Source organism: Ochotona princeps, chromosome 15 (assembly GCF_030435755.1).
Source record: "Ochotona princeps isolate mOchPri1 chromosome 15, mOchPri1.hap1, whole genome shotgun sequence".
Classification (NCBI taxonomy): Eukaryota; Metazoa; Chordata; class Mammalia; order Lagomorpha; family Ochotonidae; genus Ochotona; species Ochotona princeps.
The window spans coordinates 51,022,610-51,041,818 of NC_080846.1; the positions used below are offsets into that span (position 1 = coordinate 51,022,610).

Genomic DNA, 19,209 nt, shown 5'->3' on the forward strand with positions numbered 1-19,209 from the left:
GCTGGCTTTGACCTTGCTGTGAATGAAGCATGACTGCAGCTCCAACCAAAGTATATAGAAACTCTTTATTATTAGACAAAAATAGACTCTCTTTTTCCCCGTTTCTGTGATCCCACTGTGGTCTCTGCTCAGAGGGGACAGAGCGGGGAATGACTTGCCCCCATACCTCACCCTCTCCCTGCCACGCTGGGACCTGCAGCTAGGTGGAGCTGGCAGGACCCAACTGCCCTCCAGGGCTGATGTTTTCCTGCAGGCGGGGCACAGCTGCTGATGCCTCCTCGCCCATCACATGCCCATCTCTGCCATCTGCTCACGTGCAAGGTCATCTCATGGGCCCATCCACTTAGCTTTAGCAGGCTGGGGTGGGAAGGAGACCATCGTCCCAGGCCAACACCCACTCCTCACTCCTGAGGGAGGGTGCTGTGCCCAGGCCTCCTGGGGCCAGGCCAGGGGGAGGTGAGAGCTGTGGGATGTTGGGAGGGTGCAGTGTTGACGTGGGCTGGGAGCGTGTGGCCTTCCTTCATTTCCTCTGGCCCAGCAGAACTTTGGTGATGAAGGTGACAATGGCGCCCGCAGGCTGATCTGGGTCAAGCTCTGCGAAGACGTGACACACATTCTCCCAGGGGCTTCCTGGTTTCTTGGCCACGAAGCCAAAGATCCTAGAGGCAGGGAACACAACCAGAGTGGGAGGGACGTCCGCACTCACCCTGCTGTGGGTGGGCTCACTGCAGCGCCAGTCTCGGAAACAAAGAAATCGGGCTCCCGGGGAAGGCTTACTTGGAGGTGGTCCCGTCCGGGTTGGTCCATCTGCAAAGGAGAAGAGCCATGAGGGAGAGCCTCCCCCTCCCACCTACCCCAGGCAGTGGAGGAGGAGGGGCTTGGGGTGAAGGTCACCTGCGGTCCTGCGGGTCGGTGCTAGAGAAGGTGATGCTGCTCACTGGATAATGGCGGCGAAAGAAGAGCCTGTAAGGAGGAGGGGTGGCAGTCACCCCTGGCCATGGGGACCTCACACCTGGGGGAGTCCCACAGGGGTATGGGATGCAGACGCACTTCCTTTGGTTGTCCGTCAATGTGATGCCCTGGGCTGAAACCTTGAAGTGGACCACGGCTGGTGCTGGGCGTGGGCTGCAGTTCAGAGCTGCAGAGCTGGCCCGGGCCACGGCCTGCGGGCCTGTGAGGGACTCCGTCTCCACTGAGGTCAGGTAGAGCACACTGCAAGCTGGTGGGGCAGAAGCCAGGTCAGGGAGGGGGTCCCTGGGTCAGCCCACTCTTACATATTCTCTAGCCAGTGCTGTCGGAATGCATTGCGATCACTTTGGGGCTTGGATTCCAACGGATCCACAGGGACAGTGATCATGAAAAGAGGCCTGAGGTGCAGCATTTGGACAAGGCGCCAGTCCCCTCTGATTCTTGTGTCCCTGTGACAGGAGAACCTTGACCCAGACCCCCCTGCCCTGCTCCTGTCATCTTCAAGGATGCAGTGTACTTGCCACAGCCTATGCTCTGCAGAGCCTTCTGGACCCTGAATCTCCAGCAGTCCCCAAGGTGGCCAAGGAGAGGAAGCAGGGTGGGGAGTCCCTACCTGCACCCTGTCGCAGGAGGTCCGCTGCCGTGCTCATGTTGGTGGGCACTGGGGCCTCTGGCATCTCTCCCAAGGGATCTGGGGGGAAACAAGGGCTGATGGAGCCGGTCAGAAGGCAGAGGCATTGTCCTAGGAGTGCAGGACTGGGCCCCTTGGGCACCCCAGTTGAGGTTTGCACTGTGACAGCAGGGTGGGGGTGGCTAGCAGGCAGGGTACAGACACCCACCTTTACTGGGGATAAGCAGGCAGCAGGGCAGGGAGATGGGGGAGATGGAGTGTTGGGAGACCAAGGCGGACAGGCTGCCTGTGGGCAACAAGGTGAGAACGATCCTGACGTGCCCACATGGGCTTCAGCTTTCCCCCTGACTCCCCCAAGCCAGCCCCAGGCATCTGCATCTCACCAAAGTAGGGCTCTGTGGGAGAGCCCTTGATCTTCACCCCTTTGGGCCCAGTCTCAATGAGGAAATGGCGGACCAGTTGCTCCAGGGGGTCCCCTGAGAGGAGCGGGCAAGCTTTAAGCATTCAGGTTCCCCTACCAACAGCCACAGTCCCACCTTTGGTACAGTCCCCTCCCTTAGTTCGGTGCTGCTGTACCTTTCCAGGGCTGAGCACTGGGTGGGGGTGTAGCCACCTTGAGGGCCAGCCCGTAAGCTCCCTGGAAGGAATGACTGTCCCTGATCAGGAAGGCCCCAGGGTCCTTGTCCTTCAGCAGGGCGATGGCTGCAGGGGGGGGCGGGAAGCAGAGTTTGCATGGAGGCTGGCTGGGCCCCAGGTCAGGTAGCCACTGCCAGGAGTCTGAGGGTGGGACTTCAGTATTCCCCTGCATTGGGGTTGTACAGTTTTGAGTCTAACCACCTTGGGCCCAAAGCCTGGAACAGCCGACTGTGGAGCCAGGAGGGGCAGGAGCCCAGGGCTCCAACCAGAGAGAAGCCTGGGCAAGCCAGGCTCATGTCTCACCTTGGTCACGAGATAGGTGCGGCTTGTACCAGAACTTGGATGTGTCCTGGACGAACTTGACATTGCTCTGGCTCTCTGGTATGGACAGCTCTGGATCAGGGAGGGCCTGGATTTAATCCCAGGGCTCGCTTCTCTTGGGGGAAAGCTCTGAAAGTGACCTCCGCACCCACTCTCAAAGATTACCTGAAGGTTGTGGGGCATTATCTGGGAGTAGAGGTGCAAAAGTGACATGGTGGCTGGTGCCTTTGGCTGGTGGTGGTGATGCCTGCTCTAGGCCCCAGGGCCCTGGCTGGTGCCCATGCCCTGGCAGGTGGCGTTTCTCAGGCAGTGGGGGCTGGGTAGGGCCATTGGATGTATCATAGGACGCAGCCAGGGGGAAGGCAGGTGTGGGTGAGCTCTGGGGTGGCTCAGGGCTGGCCACAAGCCAGGGCATCTGGGTAGGCACAGGCGTGAGGGGGGAACCATCTGGGCTGTCCGGGGGGCCTCGAGGGCTCTGCCAGGTGGCGTGGCGCAGGCCGGGCAGCGTGGTGGGCACAGGGCCCCGAGGACTGGCACTGGCCGGGCGGTTGCTGGAACTCCTTTCCTGAGGCCAGTCGCTGGGCGAGCTGGGCGTGGAGGTCGGGATGAAGGGGCTCGAGGCTGGAGGCTCAGAAGGTCCACTTCTTGCCGATGGCTCAGGAACCTTGTCTGTGCCTCCCTGGCCAACAGGCGGCTCAGTTGGACTCAGTCTCTGCGCAGGTGCCAGAGTGGGGGACCTGGAGTCCTGCCGCCGGGTGCTGTGGGGGGAAGGCAGATGGTGAGCGCAGCAGGCTCCCAGCACCTGCCTGGATCAGGAGGTCCCTAGGGGGCCCAGGGCCCAGCTGCATACCTCTCCTTGCCCTGCACAGGGCTGCTTGTGTGCAGTGGCGTGGAGGACCCAGATGGCTCTGGGGATGCACTGCACTGCGCATCGCGAGGAGATGGAGGCAGTGTGCTGTGCCCGCTGGGGCCCTCCCTCCAGGCCACGGGCTCAGGCGACTCTGCAATGAAGCAGGAAGCGGGAGGCCTGTGAGCAGGAAGGGCTTTTTGCCCACCTTTGTCCTCATCCTGTGCCACCTGGGCTTCCCCACTGTCCTCCACCCTGGGCACTGCCCACTCTGGTGCTCCTCACCTGCAGATGCCAAGGGTCCCACTGAGGCCAGGTGCGCAGGCAGTGGGTACTTGTCCCCTGCCTCCTCTGCAGGAATCTCATAGCTCAGCTTCCTGGATTGCGAGTAGGGTGGGCTGCCTGGCGAAACTGAGCCAGCCCTTGGGGAGTGGGCACCAGGACTGGGATACCCTCTGGCCTCGCCTGGAGGCCCACAGCTATGATGAGGCACCCGGCCGTAGGCTGGACAGTAGCTGGGCACCACACCTCCTCCATAGCCATAGGTCATGAGGGTGGGGTACCCTGGATGGCCATAGCGGCCTTCGGGGCACATGGCATAGGAGCAGCCTTCATGCCCATCTTCGCCTGCCTTGGGTGGCTTCAGGCAGCCATAGTCGGGCATTGGGGCATGGTGGTGCCCACAAGCTGGCACTAGCAGAGGTAGCGGGTGCCCAGACCGCACAGGGTGCAGGAGGGGCTTGCCAGGCTCGCTTGCCCATCCCTCGCCAGCCTCCCTCTCCAGCCGCAGCCCGTACAGGGCTGCCGTGGGCAGTGCCAGCTTCTCCTCACAGGCCGGGCAGGCGCAGAGGGTGGGCAGCCCCGGGTCCTCCAGGATGACCACCTCCCGGTAGCCTGGGGCGCGATAGCTGAAGTCCCCGCCGCTGGCTGGCTTCCCCAGCTCAGTGGTGGTGGGGTAGGGGTACGGACCCTCGGACAGAGAGCGGCACAGGCGCCTCTTTTCTACCGCAGCGGCAGCCGCGGCTTCGGCATAGCCCTGGGCCGGCCCCTCATAGCCTCCGTAGGGCAGCCGTCGCCTCTCCAGGGTTCCCTCGGGCCTGTAGTAGCCGCCACTGTTGGGGACCCCGCAGGTCTCCCTGTAGCCTTGGCGACAGGAGCAGTGACGGCTGAGGCCGGGCCTAGGGCCAGGGTACAATCCCAGGTGGGCCCCTCCGCCCACGGGGGGCTGCTCCTCATCGTCCAGGATGGCCGTCTCCCGCCCGGCTCCCCGGCCCCCACTGGTCACCCCACAGCCCCCCAGGAGGCGATCCAGCTCTTGTCGCTCTGCAGCCGTCGGTGGGGGCCGGCCGGGGGACTCGGCTACTGGCTCTGTGGTCAGTGTGGAGGAGTGACCTGAGTCGCTGCTGACCGAGAGCAGTGGGGGTGCTGGAGGCTCTGGCGAGGGTGCAGGTGGGGTCTGGCGGGGGGCTCGCTGCACCTGGGCGTAAGGACTGCCGTCCAAGGGACCACGGGTGTGGGCCAGGGAGCCTGAAGCGGGGGGGGGGGGGGAAGGGGGGGGGGCGGGCAGTAGCGGTGAGCAGAAAAGAGGAAGAGAGAGTTAATGAGGGAGCAGGAGACTCCAGCTGAGAGGGGCCCAGGAGTGTCTTTCTGGGGGAGGGAGAAGTGTGGGGACCACACCTCCCGCCCCCCAACCAGGCCACACCCACCATCCAGGCTGTCCTCGTGGTGCTGGTTGAAGTTTTCATAGGAGTCCCAGCGCACTGCGGGCTCTGTTGTGTTGTAGTCGACAGAAACGGAGGGGTCATTCCGGGGGGTGCTGCCTGCGGGGAGAGAAGCCACCTCGGTGTACAGGCACTCCGGGGGTGACCAGGCTGTCTCATTGTCCTGGCACTTCCCCTTGCATTCTTACCTTTCATCTTCTCAGGGCTGGAGGAGAAGACAAACTCCACCGAGGCTTGGAAGGGAAACCTCTCATCTGGGAGGTGGAAGGGTAGGAGGGTAGAGAGCATGGGTGAAGGGCCAGGCCCTGGGCCCACACCGCCAGGCCTGGCCACTTGCCTGCCCTCTCTTAGTAACCCACCCTAGCCCCCAAGTCTTCCAGTCCTGGACTCACCAGCCCAGGCCTCGTCCAGCTGCTCCTTGGGGAAGGTGAGCCGGGGGCTGTGGATAGTGCACGTGTGGAACTGGACACGGAAGACCAGGGTGCGGTCAGTCCCCCGGCCACCCTTGTGGTAGCAGGTCACCTGGTGGGGTAGGGGTAGGCTGGAAGTCAGGCCTGCCTGGGCTCCCTTCCTCAGCCTCACAGCAGTGGCCTCGCATCTGGGGGCTTCCCTTTCGCCTTCCAATCTGTACAGCTGCTCTGGCCATCCCCTACCCCTCCCTCCTCTGCTCCTCCATGCCCAGCACCCCTCACCATGACATCGCCTTTGAGGAGGAGAGCTGGTTCCAGGCTGATGCAGATCTGCGGGGGTCCAGGACCTGCAATGCGGCTGCAGCCAGGGGAGGGAGGAGGCAGAGCTTGCTCCGAGGCAGGGGGCAGCCAGCCGGGAGCTCAGAGTCTGCACCTGACCACCACCACCACCCTCTGCCTGCCTCAGGGTGGGCCAAGGCAGGCCTCGGCTTTCCCATCTGTGAAATGGACTCCTGCGGGTGGGTTACTGCCTTTTCAGTTGTGGGGGCTGGAGCTGGGAGCCCAGGGGAGGCTGGAGAAAAGCAGGGATGCATGGAGGAACGGGGCAGGGATGGGCTGACCAGGAAAGAGGGGGCCGGGGTGTGGGAGCAGAGGACTCACTAGACTCCAGATGTGTAGACAAGCTGCATGGATTGGTAAATTTTCAGGAAGGGCTGGAAGCCTGGTAGGGAGGTGTTTGGGGGGGGGGAGACACAGGAGAAGGTGTGTGAAGGGTGCTGGGAGGAAGGGGCAATGGGGGTGCCCCTCAGGTGGACTCACCTGTGCCTGGTTCGAAGGCCGGCAGCATGGGCACCAGCACATAGTGCAGGAAGAGGGGGCTGCTGTTCATGCGGATGGAGCCCGACAGCAGCCCGCTGAAGTAGCTGATGTAGCTGGCCGGGGCGACGGGAGCGGGACACACCGTCAGCCCCTCTTTGAGATGTCCTTGCGGTCATTTCCACTCTGACACCCCCACCCACCACCACCACGCCCTACCTCAATGTGTCCTCCTCCCTTCCAGCCCTCCAGAAGGTTCTGCCTGACATCCACCCTGGGGGGCCCTTTTTTTGCTTGTTGCATAAAAGTTGTACACCTGCTCCTCCTTTAGGCTGCTAAAGCTCTTCCCCTACCTCCCCACTTCTCACCGGAAGCAAGGCCCAGGGAGTCCCACCAGCCTCTCTTTAGGCCATAAGCCCCAGCTTCCTTTCCTTTCCACAGCTGCCAACTAGTGTGGGAGCTGCTGCTGGTACAGCACCTCCTCGGGACCCATGAGATAACCTTAAAGGAGCTGCCCTGTCCTGCGCACCCCCGCCCCAGGCTGCTCACCGGCGCTGAGAGGGCTGTAGTTCTGTGGCCACCTTGTCCTCACAGAATTTTCGCATGGTCAGGGTCGCCAGCGCTTGGTCCGCTCTGGGGAGAGCAGGGCCAGCATGGGGCATTAGGGGTGGCGCTCCATCCCCCCATCCTGAGTGCCAGTTCTCTCTGAGCCCCAGGGGCTAGAGGAGAGGTGGGATCCCCTCCCTTCACCCCAAGTCTAGAGGCAGCCCGGAGTGGTGGTCAAGAGAACCAGAAGCGCCAGACAACATTCTCTCGGGCCTTGAGCAACTGTTCCCTGTGCCTTACTTTCCTTATCTGTAAAATGGGCCAATGAGGCTGCATTATGGGTTGTACTGTGTCCACTCCCATCCCCCTCCAAGTTATGTACCTCAGAATGTGACTTTATTTGGAAATGGGATCATTGCAGACGTAATTAGTTAAAGATGAGATCTTGGGAGTCCTTATAGAAAGAGAAGAAGAGACACAGAGATAGACACACAGGGAGGGGAGAAAGGCTTGTGGTAGAGGTAGAGCAGGCACTGGTCAAGCAAGGGCTACCAGGGCCTGCAGCTCCCGCCGGACACCAGTGAGAGGCGGGAAGAATTCTACCCGGAGTCCCGGCAGGGGACATGGCCCTGGGGACACCCTGGGTGGGACGTCCAGCTTTTGTGGCCAGGAGCCAATCTATCTCTGTTGTCTCCACCAGCTGGCTGGTGAAAGCCCTGGGAGACTGCCACAGGTTCTGGGCTGGGGTTTGCGGTCCCATGCAGGGCAGAGCAGGTGGGAATGCTAAGGGCTCTTTGGAGAGAGCTGGGCCCGGGGATGGGGATAGGAATTCAGAAAGGGCCAGGTGGAGGAAGGGTGGTGGGGGTTCCCTGTGTGGTCAAGGAGCCTCACCCCGCGGAGATCTTGCTGTAGTGCATGTAGGCAGAGACGATGACTCCAAGCTTGCCCTTGTTCCCCTGAGATAGAGAGAGAAAGGGACAGGGAGGCAGTGATGGGGGCTCCAGGCTGAGGGTGAGCCCCTCCTGGGGAGGGGAGGAAAGGGGGGAAGCCCGCCCACCTTGCAGTAAAGCACGACAACGTGCTGGGAGTCAGCACTGAGCCACGTCTCCATGGCTTTGCAGATGGAACAGAGCTTGTCCAGGGGCGGGGCATGCAGCTCAGGCCAGCCGAAGTCCTGGACCTGGGGGGAGCAGTGGAGGTGCATGGATATGACTGGAGTGCAGAAGGGACAGGGCTGGAGCTTCCCACTGCACAGGGCCAGCCGCCTCAGCACTGGGGGTCAGCTCTAGCCTGGGCTGATGGTTGCTGCACCGTCTTTTGGGGTGTCACAAGTCATAGGTCAGGTGGGAAAGTGCTTCCGGCTGCTACTGTGCCTGGGGGCAGGCCATTTCTGTCCTACCTTGGGGTTCAGGCGTGTCAAATCATGCCTCTTCTCTGACAGGTTGAAGAGCTGAAATGGGGGGCGGGGAGCACTTTAGACCGGAAGTGGCCTCAGATAGCCAGGCACAGAAATGTGCTGCTGGCGGACCCTCCTCAGGAGTCTTCCTCTGCAATAAGGAGGTTGCCAGGGCCAATGCAGCAAGTTAAGCCACGGCCTGATGCGTTGGCATGCTGTGACAATGGCCACCCACGACAGCTTCAATACCTGAGTCCCTGCTCAGGTGGGAGACCAGAATGCTATTCCTGTCTCTGAAAATCTGTTCCTCCCTCCCTCTCTGCTTTTCCAACAAATAAATAAAACCCTTAAAATACATACATGAAAGAAGGAGGTGCGAACACCTGTGGGGCCAGGGGCTCCCACTCCAGGCTCCGCCCATCCGACAGCCTCACCTCCCCGAGATGACGTCAGGGAGTACCCTGTCCCTCCCGGCCCTCTCACTGGCTGGCCCCGGCAGGCCCCGCCCCTCACCAGGTATTTGTCCCGGTGCTTGGATTGCAGCACGTGGGCCAGCTCGCGCAGGTGGCCCCGGTGTCGCTGCTCGTCGGGCCGCGCGGGGAAGGCGGCTGCCAAAATGCGCTCGGTCACGTAGGTGAGGTCCAGGTCCCAGCGCCGTTCCATGAGAGGGTCCAGGCTGAAGCTCCTGGGGGAGGGGACAGGGCGCATGGAGGGGCGCGAGGGGTGTCCAGGGGTGCTGGGTGCAGAGGCGGAATCCCGGCTGGGGTGGGCGCTGCCCTGGGTGCCCCCACTTACCGGGGCAGAGTGTTGCGCTGCTTTGAGTGGTTCAGCGACTTGGTGGATCCCTGGGGAGACCAGATGCTGCACTTGGACACCGCTCCCCCTTGGGAAAGCGTCATCCTTGCTCCCTGGGCTCCTCGTCCCCCCACCTACCCTCCGCATCGCCTGCATCACCTTACCAGGTGCTCAATGCGCCGCGCGGGGGCCGTGTTTCGCCTCTAGAGGGAGGTTTTGGAGGGGGATGGGGAGAAGGAGGGAAGGAGAGGGAGTGGTTAGGGCAGGAGTTGGGACCAGTCTGAAGCTGGGGACAGTGGGATCCAGCCAGGGGAATCCCAACAAGCCCAGGAGGACAGAACAGAAGAGGGCTTCTCAGACATTTTTTTTTCCACAGCCCATGGTTGAAGGTTAACGCCCTGGGGTCCAGTAGCCCTCTGGTCACCCACAGCTGGGGCCCCTGTCTTCCCCACCCCCTCCCAGAGCACTCACCAACTCCGGGGGAGGCACGGCCTGGCAGGACGTGGTCACCTGGGAGGAGATGGGAGTAATTAAAATAAAAACAAAAACAGACTGGGATTCTGGAAAGATGGGCTCCCCCGCAGTGGGCTTCAGCAGTAAGGCGGAGGGGCTGTTAGAGATGGGTGCCAGCCCCAGCCGAGGTGCCTCTATTTAAGGGCACCTTCCCTCTGCTTGCTCACCCCCCACTCTGGGCCCCCCACTTGTTGCTCTTGGCTCCCAGCCCCTCTCCCACACAGACCCCCATTCATCCAGTGGGCAGGGCAGGAATTCTATATAGAGCCATGCAAGTAGGCTGTGGCCTCGGGTGGACACTGGCCTCTTTCAACGGGGGACCACACCCCTGGGTGCACAGCTTCCCTGACCGACAAATCAGCTTCAAGGCTGGCTTGGGAGGACCCCCATCCCATGCACACCCGCCCCCAGCACCGCAGATGAGGACCACGAAAGCCCTGAGGAGCCCTGCGGAGCTGTCTTGGGTCCCCCAGTGGACAGTGGGGACCCTCCAAAACTCATACCCAGAAGGTCACATGTTTCCGAGGCCCACAATGAGACCCACCTAAGGGTGGATGCTGAGACCCCTGCCCAAATTTCAGAAACCTTGCCACCCCCCTCTAGCCATCCTTCCCCAGCCCCAGTCTTCCTCCTCCTCCTCAATTCTCCTCTTCCCTACCCCCATCCTCTCGCCAGCTGCAGCCTGGGCACAGCACCAAGACAAACGCGGGCTCGCTGTCCACCCGCCTGGGCCAGTGGTGGCGGGGGAGTAGGGTGCTTCTTAAAGGGCCCAGGACAGCACCCCTCCCACCCAGGAGGATGGGAGAACAGCCCCTTTCCTGCCCCCATGCCCCATTCAGGTAGACCCCAGCACCCACCTTCGCTTCACATTTTCTGTGTACTGCCACTCTGCACACTAGAGGGGTGGGAAGAGAGGTAGCAGAATCCTGTCAGGGCACAGTGAGGTGGGTGGCCTTCCTCCAGGCCCCACCCCCGGACTCTGTGGCTCCCAGGGACCTGGCCTGAGAGTTCCAGGGACGAGTGTGACGCGGGGGGGGGGGGGGGGGGGGGGGGGAGGTATATCATTGCCCTAGGGCAGGGCTGGTGAGGGGAGCCAGGGGTGGGCAGGACAAGGGGGAGGCAAGCAGGCAGCGTTGGGAAGGTGGTGGGTGGGTCCCAGGTCTCCTGGGCTGGGTGTGTCTTCTGAAGGGGAGCTGCACCTAGGGCTTGTAGGATACAACCTGGGCCAGAGTCCGGGGCACCGTGGCTCACCTCTGCACGAGACGCCTGTCCCATCCACGGTCACCTTACACACTGCACACACCGGAACTTTCTTCCGGAATACCTTCTCCCGGAAGCTGTGTGGCTCAGCTTTCCTGGGCTGGGGGCGGAGGGGCGGACAGACAGAGGTGTGAGGACGCGGTGGGTTCATTTCCCCGGAACCGGGCCAAGGCCTATTAGGACGGACACTGCTCCAGACTCAGTCCTTCCTCTGCCCAGATCCAGCTGCCCAGGTGGGAGACGAAATCTGACCACAGACCTCTCAGGGCTGGCAATGGGGCCTGGCTTCCACAATGCGTGGAATCTGACCCCTTGCATCACTACCTTCCCTGGGTCAGCTCCTCCCCCACGGGGCCGCTGAGCACCCCATCCCCACGTAACCCTTGTATTTGACACCCTGGAGGCCACTGTCATCCCAAACACCAGGGCCTTTCCTCTGGGGGTGGACTGTCCTTGATTCTCCTTCCACCTTGCCCTGCCCCAGCTGGGGGCAGGCCAGTCACGAGGCACCGACACCGGCACGGAGCCGCTGGCAGGAGCGGCCCTCCCCTAGCTCGCGCTGTCCCCACGCTCTGGGCAGCTGACATGCCTCCTCCCCAATGGCCAGAACAACATGTTTACTCATTGTGCACTGAGGCGGCAGACGGCAATTGTGTAAGGGGGCAGTGCTGCGGGGAGGCATGACCCTGGGGCAAGACATCCAGCTGCTGCGTCACCGTCACCGGCAAGTTCAAGTGTATGGGCGTGGAGGGGCAAAGGCCCTGCTGGGCTCTTCCCCACCAGCGGTGCAGGGGGAGCCTGGAGGCGCCTTGTGGCCCTGGCCCCTCACAGTCCCCACCACAAAGGCCTTGTCCCTCCCACCCTTGGGTCTGGGAATATCCTGGGTCCCGTGGCCTCCCCTCCCTTGTACCTGTTCTGCTACTCTGGAGTTCTCAAGCCCCTGCTGCCTCTCCCACAAACCTCCACCATCCCACCAGGGTATCATCTCCTTTGTCCTGAGCTGCTATTTTTGGGGTGAGGCTAAAGACAATTGGGGGGAAAGGAGAGGGGGGGTGACAGGGCCTGAGGTGGCAGCACCTTTGGCTCCGGAACTTGTCTGAGTTTGGTGCCATTTTGCTGGACTCACATAGAAGCCGTAGGTACATGTTGGCCTCAGTGGCAAAGACTGTGACGCTGTCCACATTCGAAAGCACTTCCCTCCCTAACACCCTCGGGTTTTGCCACCCGATAGCAGCTGCACCCCACTGCTCTGCTCCCTGGGGACTCCGTGCAAAGCCTTACAGGGGAGTTATGCCTGGGGCTCAGGTTTTGGGGGGAGGTGGTGGGTAGTGCTGGCCAGGGCTAGAGCAGCCAAAATAGACAAGCAGAATCCACTCTAACTCAAGCACAGACATTGGTTCCCTGCACTCTGCCAGGAGTTCCCTGATGAGGGCTTGCATGCGGGACAAGGGGGAGAAGGCTGAGAAAGCGCGAAATCACCTTGATGAGAGCTAGCCCCTTCCCCCACCCATACCCTACCAGGGACCCTCCTTAGCCCAACCTCCAGGGCCCAGGGTGGCAGGAGTATGTGTAGGGGGGTCTTCCTACCCTGCTGGTGGCCCGGCTGCTGTCCCTCCTCCCCAGGGCTCTGAGAAGCCTCTCCACCGGGCCGCTGGACTTCATGGTGTCCCGCTAGCGGGGGTGCTGGCCGGGCTGAAGGGTCCGAACAATGCTGGGGCCTGGCCCGGGGCTTCCTGGAAGCAGCCTGGCTGAGACCGCCCGCAGTTTCCCCTGGGCGGAGGGTAGGCTGTCTGGCGGGTGTGAGGAGAAAGAAGCCCAGCCCTGGAAGTGCAGGCGGGAAGGGGGCAGGTCGCTGCTCCAGGAAGTGGGGGGGGGAGGATGTGGGGGAGGCCAGGAGATCAGATTCCCAGGATCTGTCCTGCTGGGAGTGGCAGCCCAGGACCCTGTGTTCCTCCTCTGAAGGATCTAGAGTTGCTGCTTGGGCCTGGGAAGCCACTGTGCCCAGGGATCCAGTCATGGGGCTGGGGATCGCTGGCCTGAGATGGGCCTCCTGCTAGAGGCGGGCTGGGAACTTAGGTCGCCACCAGGGCCAGGCTCAAGGGCCAGCGGGGAACAGTGTGTCCCGGCCAGCCTCCCAGCCTGGACTCTCAAGTTCCCCTGGAACTTCCGGTGGGGAGGGAGGTGGGGAGGTGTTGATGGGAACAGTCATCCTGCTGGCCAGGGTCAAGGAGCACAGGCCTGGGGACCAGCTGTCTGCCTCAGTTGCACTAGTCCTAAAGGAAGAAACCGAGACTACCTGGCCCTGACACCTGACAGGGACAAGCCCACCTGAGTCTCAGCTGTCCTGCTGCCACAATCCAGGCCCTTAAGACAACCCCCCAACCCTGTTAATGACTGCCACACACCCCTCCACCCTCACACACACAGTCTCCTGGCTTTGCTTCCGGCTCAACCTCATCTCCCTGGCCAGCCTGGGACCCCTCCCCATCCCCAGCGCAGGCAGTATGACCCTGCTCTCCTTCCTTAGCAGCTGCCCCAGGGCCTGAGCAGTGGACACAAGGTTCCCCTCCCAGCGTGCTCCACCCAGCTCTTGCCTCCCTCCTGGGAACAAGGCCAACTTCCTGCCCCAGGCGTCAGGGGAAGAGGGAGGCGGATGGGGGGTGCTTGGGAAGGAAGGAGTGACTTTCCCAATATAAGAGGGGTTCCTGGCCTAGGGTCCTGCAGCCCCTTAGATGGGTCTGAAGCTGTCATTCCAGTAGGGCCCACTGTGTGTCCTGCCCCAAGCAACTGTCCCAGCCCTGGGATCTCCCAGAGTCCCCTTGCCTCAGTCTCCCTCATGTCCATCCGAGTGGAAACCTGCGTTCTCTGGGAAGGAGACCCTGGGGACCTTCCAGGCCTGGGGGCTCTGCTTGGGAACTTCAATTCTCCGGGCCAGAACAATCACAACCTTCCACTCCCATCCCAGGGGTACCTGGCCAGAAAGTGGCCTCTACAGCCAGAGGCTGGGAGCCCTCCCTCTTCCCCTCTCAGCCTGTAACTGGCTGTGTGGCACACCCTCCACTTCTCCCCCTGTCATAGCACATTCCAGGCCTCTGGCCCGCATAGGCAGCTGGGCCTGGTCCAGCACCCAACCTGTTAGGGGGAGAAGGTGCCCTGTGGTGGAGTGGGGGAGGTGTTGAGTGGCACACAGCCCTGCCAACCCCCCTCCCCCGTGCCTCACATGGAGCAGGGCCTCAACTAACTGCTGACCCTCAGTGGTCTCAGACGCTGCCCGGCAGGCCAGGTGGTGATTGCTGAGGGGGGAATTCCGCACCTCTGCGTGCCTTCCAGCAACACAGCTGCCTAGCTCACTGCCAGGGGGCATCACCTGGCCCCGTGGGGACCCTCACCCACCTCCTACCCAGGACAGGCCAGAGCCTTTCCGATGCTTGCTCCCCAGCCGGGGGCCCCCTTTCCGCCTAAGCCCAGGGTTTGTTTGGAGAAACCCCTCCACCCACCACCCCCCTTCCTGGAAATAGCTGCGGTTGGATGGGAGGCCCGGAGCCTGCCCGCCTGCCCGGGAGCCGACGGGAGGCCCAGGCAAGGAGAGCGAGGGAAGGCAGTTTAGCCAGGGGGTGCCTGGAGGGGATCCGGGAGCTTAAGGGCAGGCGCGCACGGGCTGCGAAGCCGAATGGGCCGTCCCTAGGCCCGCCTGCTGGCCTCCAGATGCCAAGCGGGAAATGGGAACACCCGCACACACTCAGCCGGGCCGAGCTGAGCACCGCCGCCGCAGCTGCCCGTTCCAGCCTAGTGCTCGGGCCTGTCAGTGCCGGAGCCGCGGCGGCGTCTCGTGCGCCACGGGGTGCGGGCCGCGTGTGCGCCAGGGCGCGGGAAGGCGTGGCGGCCCTCGGCGATGAGGGGACCGCGGCCTGCCCCGCCCCCTGGTCACCTTCACGGGCCCCAAGCCTCCGTCCCCAGCTCGCCGCGGCCCCGCGCCCTCCGCGAGTCCCGATCCACGGCACGCGTCCCTCGCCCGTCTCAGCCCCGGGGCGCCCGCCGCGCGCCCCATACCCCCTCGGCCCCCCGCGCCCCCTGGCGTCCGCCCTCGGCACTGCCCGCGCGGGCTGTGACGCAGAGGCCGCCGCCCGCCCCGCGCGCGGCGTGGCCACTCACCTGCGGGGGGCGCCGGGCGGCGCGGGGGCGCGGCGGGGCGGGGCAGCAGCAGGGGGAGCCCCCGAGCCAGCCCATCCCGGGGCCTCGGGCCGGGCCCGCGCCGAGCGGGACGCCGAGGCAACAGCGGCGGGAGCGGGCGCGCCGCGCGCTCGGCTGGGCTCCCTCCCGCCCCCGCCGCGCCCCGCGCCCGCGGCCGTGCTCTCTTCCCTCCCTCTCTCCTGCCCCGGCTCCAATCCCCACGTCCCGTCCGCTCCCCGCCCCTCGTCCTCCTCCTTTGCTCGCTCTTCTCCTCCCCACCTTCTCCGCGCGAAACCCACACTCACAAAGAGCTGGGACGCGAAGACGCAGCGCGGAGGCCGAGTTGGGGAGGAAAGAGAAAGATTGGGAGAAAGACGGACGCGGCGAATCCGCGGGAACAGGGGGACCCCAGACGAAGGTGGTGATTAAGAGTCCGACAGTCGGAGCGACACGGGCAGGCAGACCAGGGAGCCAAGCGAAGAGGTGCACGTGGGTCTTACAGGGCCTGCCTGCCCCTCTACAGGCGTGGAGTGTGTGGCATCGGACCATAGCCCTGGGCTGGAGACACCTGGGGTGACCAATGTCCCCTGCCCTTGGCGGTGCAGGCGTCTTGGCCTGTGTCGCCCAGCAGTCCCTTAAAAGGACTACTGCCGAGGGTCTCCGCGCATCAGGTCCTCCCGCCACCCCTCCACTCCCTAGGGGACTTCTCAGGGCTTCGCGAGTCCCAAGAAGGTCTTTGGCAAAGTGGCTTGGCTATGACTGGCACTGGTTAGGGGTTGTCTGAAAGGAAGCTATTGGCCCCAGGGGAAGCTTAACTCGCCTTGCCTGCACTTCCCGGGTTGCCGTTCCCCCAGTACTGGGAGCTTTCTGACACTTCTGCCTTTCTTCAGCCAACACCCGCGGGCCCCTTCCCTTCCCCTCCCCCAATTTCCATGATGAAAACTGGGTGGGTGGGGTGAGATTCTGAGAACTCAGTGCCCAGGGCTTCAGGCCCAGCGCCTGCACACTCCTGACTGAGGCGCCCCTGGCCCGTCTCCTGGGCTGGGGCCTTGCCTTCTGGGCTCCTCCTGGTTCTTGGCAAAGGCTCCTGGAGCCTGGTTCTGATTATGAGGGGGCGGGGCTGCTCGATTCTACCCTGGCAGCGAGAAGAGCCCATGGAGCTGCGCCTGGGGACCGCGTGGGTCCCCGGAGATGCCGGAGAGAGCTGCATGTGGCAGAGAGGGGGACGCTGCAGGCAGTGGGTGAGGGTAATGTTGGGTATCGCTGGACAGTGGACGGCTGCAGTGGGGGCTGGGTGGACAGGAGAGGAAAGGTTAGAGACAGGGAAAGCCGTGAGGCCTGAGGCCGCTAAGGCCTGCAAAGACAGAGCCCAAGGTCAGCCGGTGTCCTCTGGAGCTGAGGAACATAAGGTGGGAAAACGGGCTCATTTCTTTGAACCGGCAGCTAACAGGTCTGGGGGTCTGGGATGCCTGCGAGGTGGTTTTCATTTGAGAGGGGCTAGTGGGGCTGCATATTTCTTGCCACTCAGAGGAACTTCTGAGAGCCCTAGGAGTTAGGGGAGGCTCATGGGGGTGGGGGCAACTGAGCTGCCAGCTCCTGGGGTCACGGGGGGGGGGGGGCGCCCAAGGAGTCTGCAAAAGGGAGCAGGGATAGAGTGGGGGTGTTGCTGGAGCCGGTCAGGCATCTTGAAGCCCACAGCAGCGGGAACTTCAGCAGACAGGGAAGAGGAAGAGGGAGAAGCCAGGCTGAGGGTGACAAAGGCCAGAACTTTTCCCATGCAGGTCTCCTTACCTTGACAATGCAGAGGGCGGCCCACCTTGCCACTGGAGGAACCCCCTCTTCCATAGTTTGGGGCGATCCCATGTTTGCAACTCAGTACACTCAGACCTGTTGAGGGGGTGGTGCTGGCCCTGCTGGAAGTCCACTGGAGGGCTGGGGTGCTGGGGACCAGGAAGAGTGGGGTGGAAAAAGGGAAAGGGGACGCGAAGCGGACCTCATAGCCAAGGACAGAGGCTGCTGCGGCTGGGAGACAAGCAGTGGTCTCATCCAGACGTTTAGGGGAGGCAGAGGGAAGGCAAGTCCCCCCTTGTGGCCCTGGGGACTACAGTGGTTGCTGAGAAACGAAGCCTATTGGACAAAAAGTACTTCCCAGGAGCAGATGTGCAGCTCCTCCACTTCCTGAGAAACCAGATGCTGGGAGTGGCGCCTTCAGCCCTCACTGTCCGTGGATCTGGGCCATGTGGGTATGCCACATTCTGGCTGAGCAGACCAAGGCTGACCCTTGCAAGGGCATTTGCAGCCTTCCTGACTGGTGTGCTGCACCAGTGGAGGCTGGCAGAGGGCTGACCAGTCCTGGGGCCTGTTCTTCAGTGAGGGTACCTGAGGATGTGTCAGACTGTACAGACTGCCTGTCCTTCCATCCACACTGACATTAAGTTTCTCTCAACAGCTCTCTCCACCTACCTCCTGCTCCTTGCCATCATTTGCCAAGCCTCAGCACTCCAGGTGTGGGACTGAGAAGGGGTCTCCCATGGTGGAGGTACAGGCAGCCTTCTCCCATTTCAGTGGGGACTTCTCGGTATCCCTCAACCATGCCTGAAGCAGAGTTCAATGTGCGGGTGGAAGGTAGGATAGCTGGCTATGAACTGCCCTTGGTACATGCTCCCTCATCTTCCCTTGGGTCTGGGCTCCCAATAGTGCAGCAGGAGGCTTCCTGCTCCCGTGTTCTGCCTCGTGACCTTAGGGCTCACCGGCCACTGTCCTGACCCCCTTCCTGCCTTGCAACAATGAGCACTGTGTGCATGGCTGTTTGGAAAATCCCCAGGGGATCCAAGGTTCCACTGGGGAGACTGCTGGCTCAGCTCTGCACTGCCCTTACAGGGGCAGGAAGCACCGCCTCCAACTCCCAGCTCTCAGGCACTGTGATCCCTTCCCCTTATAAGCCTGCACTGAGGAGCACCCTGGGGGGGGGGGGGGGCGGAGGGAGGGTCACAGATGCAAGGAACAAGCCTGATCAGAGGGGATCCAGTAGAAACATGTTGTCAAATGAATCTCAGTGTGAAAATCAACTTTAAAGATCAGATTTATTTGGAGAAAACAAAACAAAACAAAAAAAACACAACCCCGAGGATGGGATTTTACATCTCACAACATCTCCCAGGTGTTAAGTCTACAGATTACAAATCATTTTCATAGAAGATATTTTTGTACAAATTTTACATGTATTCAGGAACGGGACATAAATCAATCCCTGTTTCTATTTTAATAGGAGGGCAAGGTAAGGGAGTGGGGGAAAAACCCAGCTTTTTAGGATCCAACTATTTTTGGAAGTAGACATGAAGAGGGCATTGACCTTCACATTACCTACAAGCAAGACCCTTTCAACCTTGGGTAGCTCTCAGAAAAGCCCACTCCCCAGCTCCTAGCCCATCCACGCCAATCATTTGAAGGTAATTCACTTGGTTTGTCCTTAGTCCATTGAGCAAATGATCATGGCTCACTGCTGCAGTGAGCACCCCTGCTGGGCCAGGCCAGGCCGGTGGCACCCAGGACTGATGGGGAGGGGTACCATCGACCAAGCTGACCCCGACACTGAGGCAGACAAGCTGTGTGGCCAGAGAAGCCAACACCTGGTTAAATAGTTCTCTCCATTATTCATTCTTTTAGAGAAAAAAAATAAATGCAACCCCAAACCAAAAACCCCACATACTGATCTAGGTCACATTGTAAACCCAAGCATGTGTGTGGAATTTCAGTGGAGAGAAAACTGGTAAAAAAAAAAAAAAAAAAAAAAAGTTGAGGGAAAGGCTCCCACTATACCTGCTCCAGTCCATGGGATCCCACCTGATCCCCTCCCAACATCACCAAATTCTGGAACATTCTCATTTGTAGGAGTCAGCAGGTGCAGGCATGGGTAGGGGAGGAAGTGAGAGTCCAAATGACATTAAGGAGATCTGCTCGAGGGAAGCACTGATTCTCTTTTCCCAGCCCCAGCAGTGGCTGAGCTAGCACAGCGCCTGAGGATCAGCTATGGGACTTAAACAGGGACTGCTTTCTGGTCGGTGAGAGGAGTAGGAAGAATGTGAAGAGTCTGAAACGTTAAAGCTTTCAGGTTGCAGCAGAATGCGGTTCTAGTTCAGCTTTCAGAGAGCACAGTGTTTGATTCCCTCTCCAGGACG

General features: G+C 61.7%; 1 protein-coding gene across 5 annotated transcripts; it reads right to left on the reverse strand.

The window, feature by feature from the left end:
* Positions 1–51: 51 nt before the first annotated feature.
* TNS2 (tensin 2) lies at positions 52–17,046 on the reverse strand. Of its 5 annotated transcripts, none has more exons than XM_058673794.1 (29): positions 16,823–17,046; positions 10,853–10,961; positions 10,459–10,496; positions 9,560–9,598; positions 9,253–9,291; positions 9,089–9,138; positions 8,807–8,978; positions 8,297–8,347; positions 7,955–8,077; positions 7,789–7,853; positions 6,901–6,984; positions 6,355–6,467; positions 6,196–6,256; positions 5,818–5,893; positions 5,518–5,647; positions 5,314–5,379; positions 5,111–5,224; positions 3,690–4,931; positions 3,408–3,558; positions 2,723–3,315; positions 2,540–2,629; positions 2,177–2,302; positions 1,984–2,076; positions 1,809–1,886; positions 1,583–1,660; positions 1,051–1,219; positions 895–963; positions 778–807; positions 52–659 (listed from the first exon to the last, which is right to left on the reverse strand). In XM_058673794.1, exons 1-29 carry the CDS (start codon positions 16,892–16,894, stop codon positions 521–523), a joined length of 4,260 nt encoding a protein of 1,419 aa, XP_058529777.1. In that variant the 5' UTR covers positions 16,895–17,046; the 3' UTR covers positions 52–520. The 5 variants fall into 5 exon arrangements, with proteins under 5 accessions (XP_058529777.1, XP_058529776.1, XP_058529775.1 ...); XM_058673793.1 differs by lacking the exon at positions 16,823–17,046 and adding an exon at positions 15,014–15,188; XM_058673792.1 differs by lacking the exon at positions 16,823–17,046 and adding an exon at positions 12,449–13,203.
* Between the last annotated feature and the right edge of the window lie 2,163 nt (positions 17,047–19,209).

Coding starts and splice junctions, on each gene's coding strand:
- TNS2 (XM_058673793.1), bottom strand. CDS start 15,088: ATGGGCTGGCTCGGGGGCTCCCCCTGCTGCTGCCCCGCCCCGCCGCGC. Junction 5,894..6,195: donor GTCTACACATCTGGAGTCTA/GTGAGTCCTCTG, acceptor CCCTGGCTGCAG/CCGCATTGCAGGTCCTGGAC. Junction 3,559..3,689: donor GGGACCCTTGGCATCTGCAG/GTGAGGAGCACC, acceptor GCTTCATTGCAG/AGTCGCCTGAGCCCGTGGCC.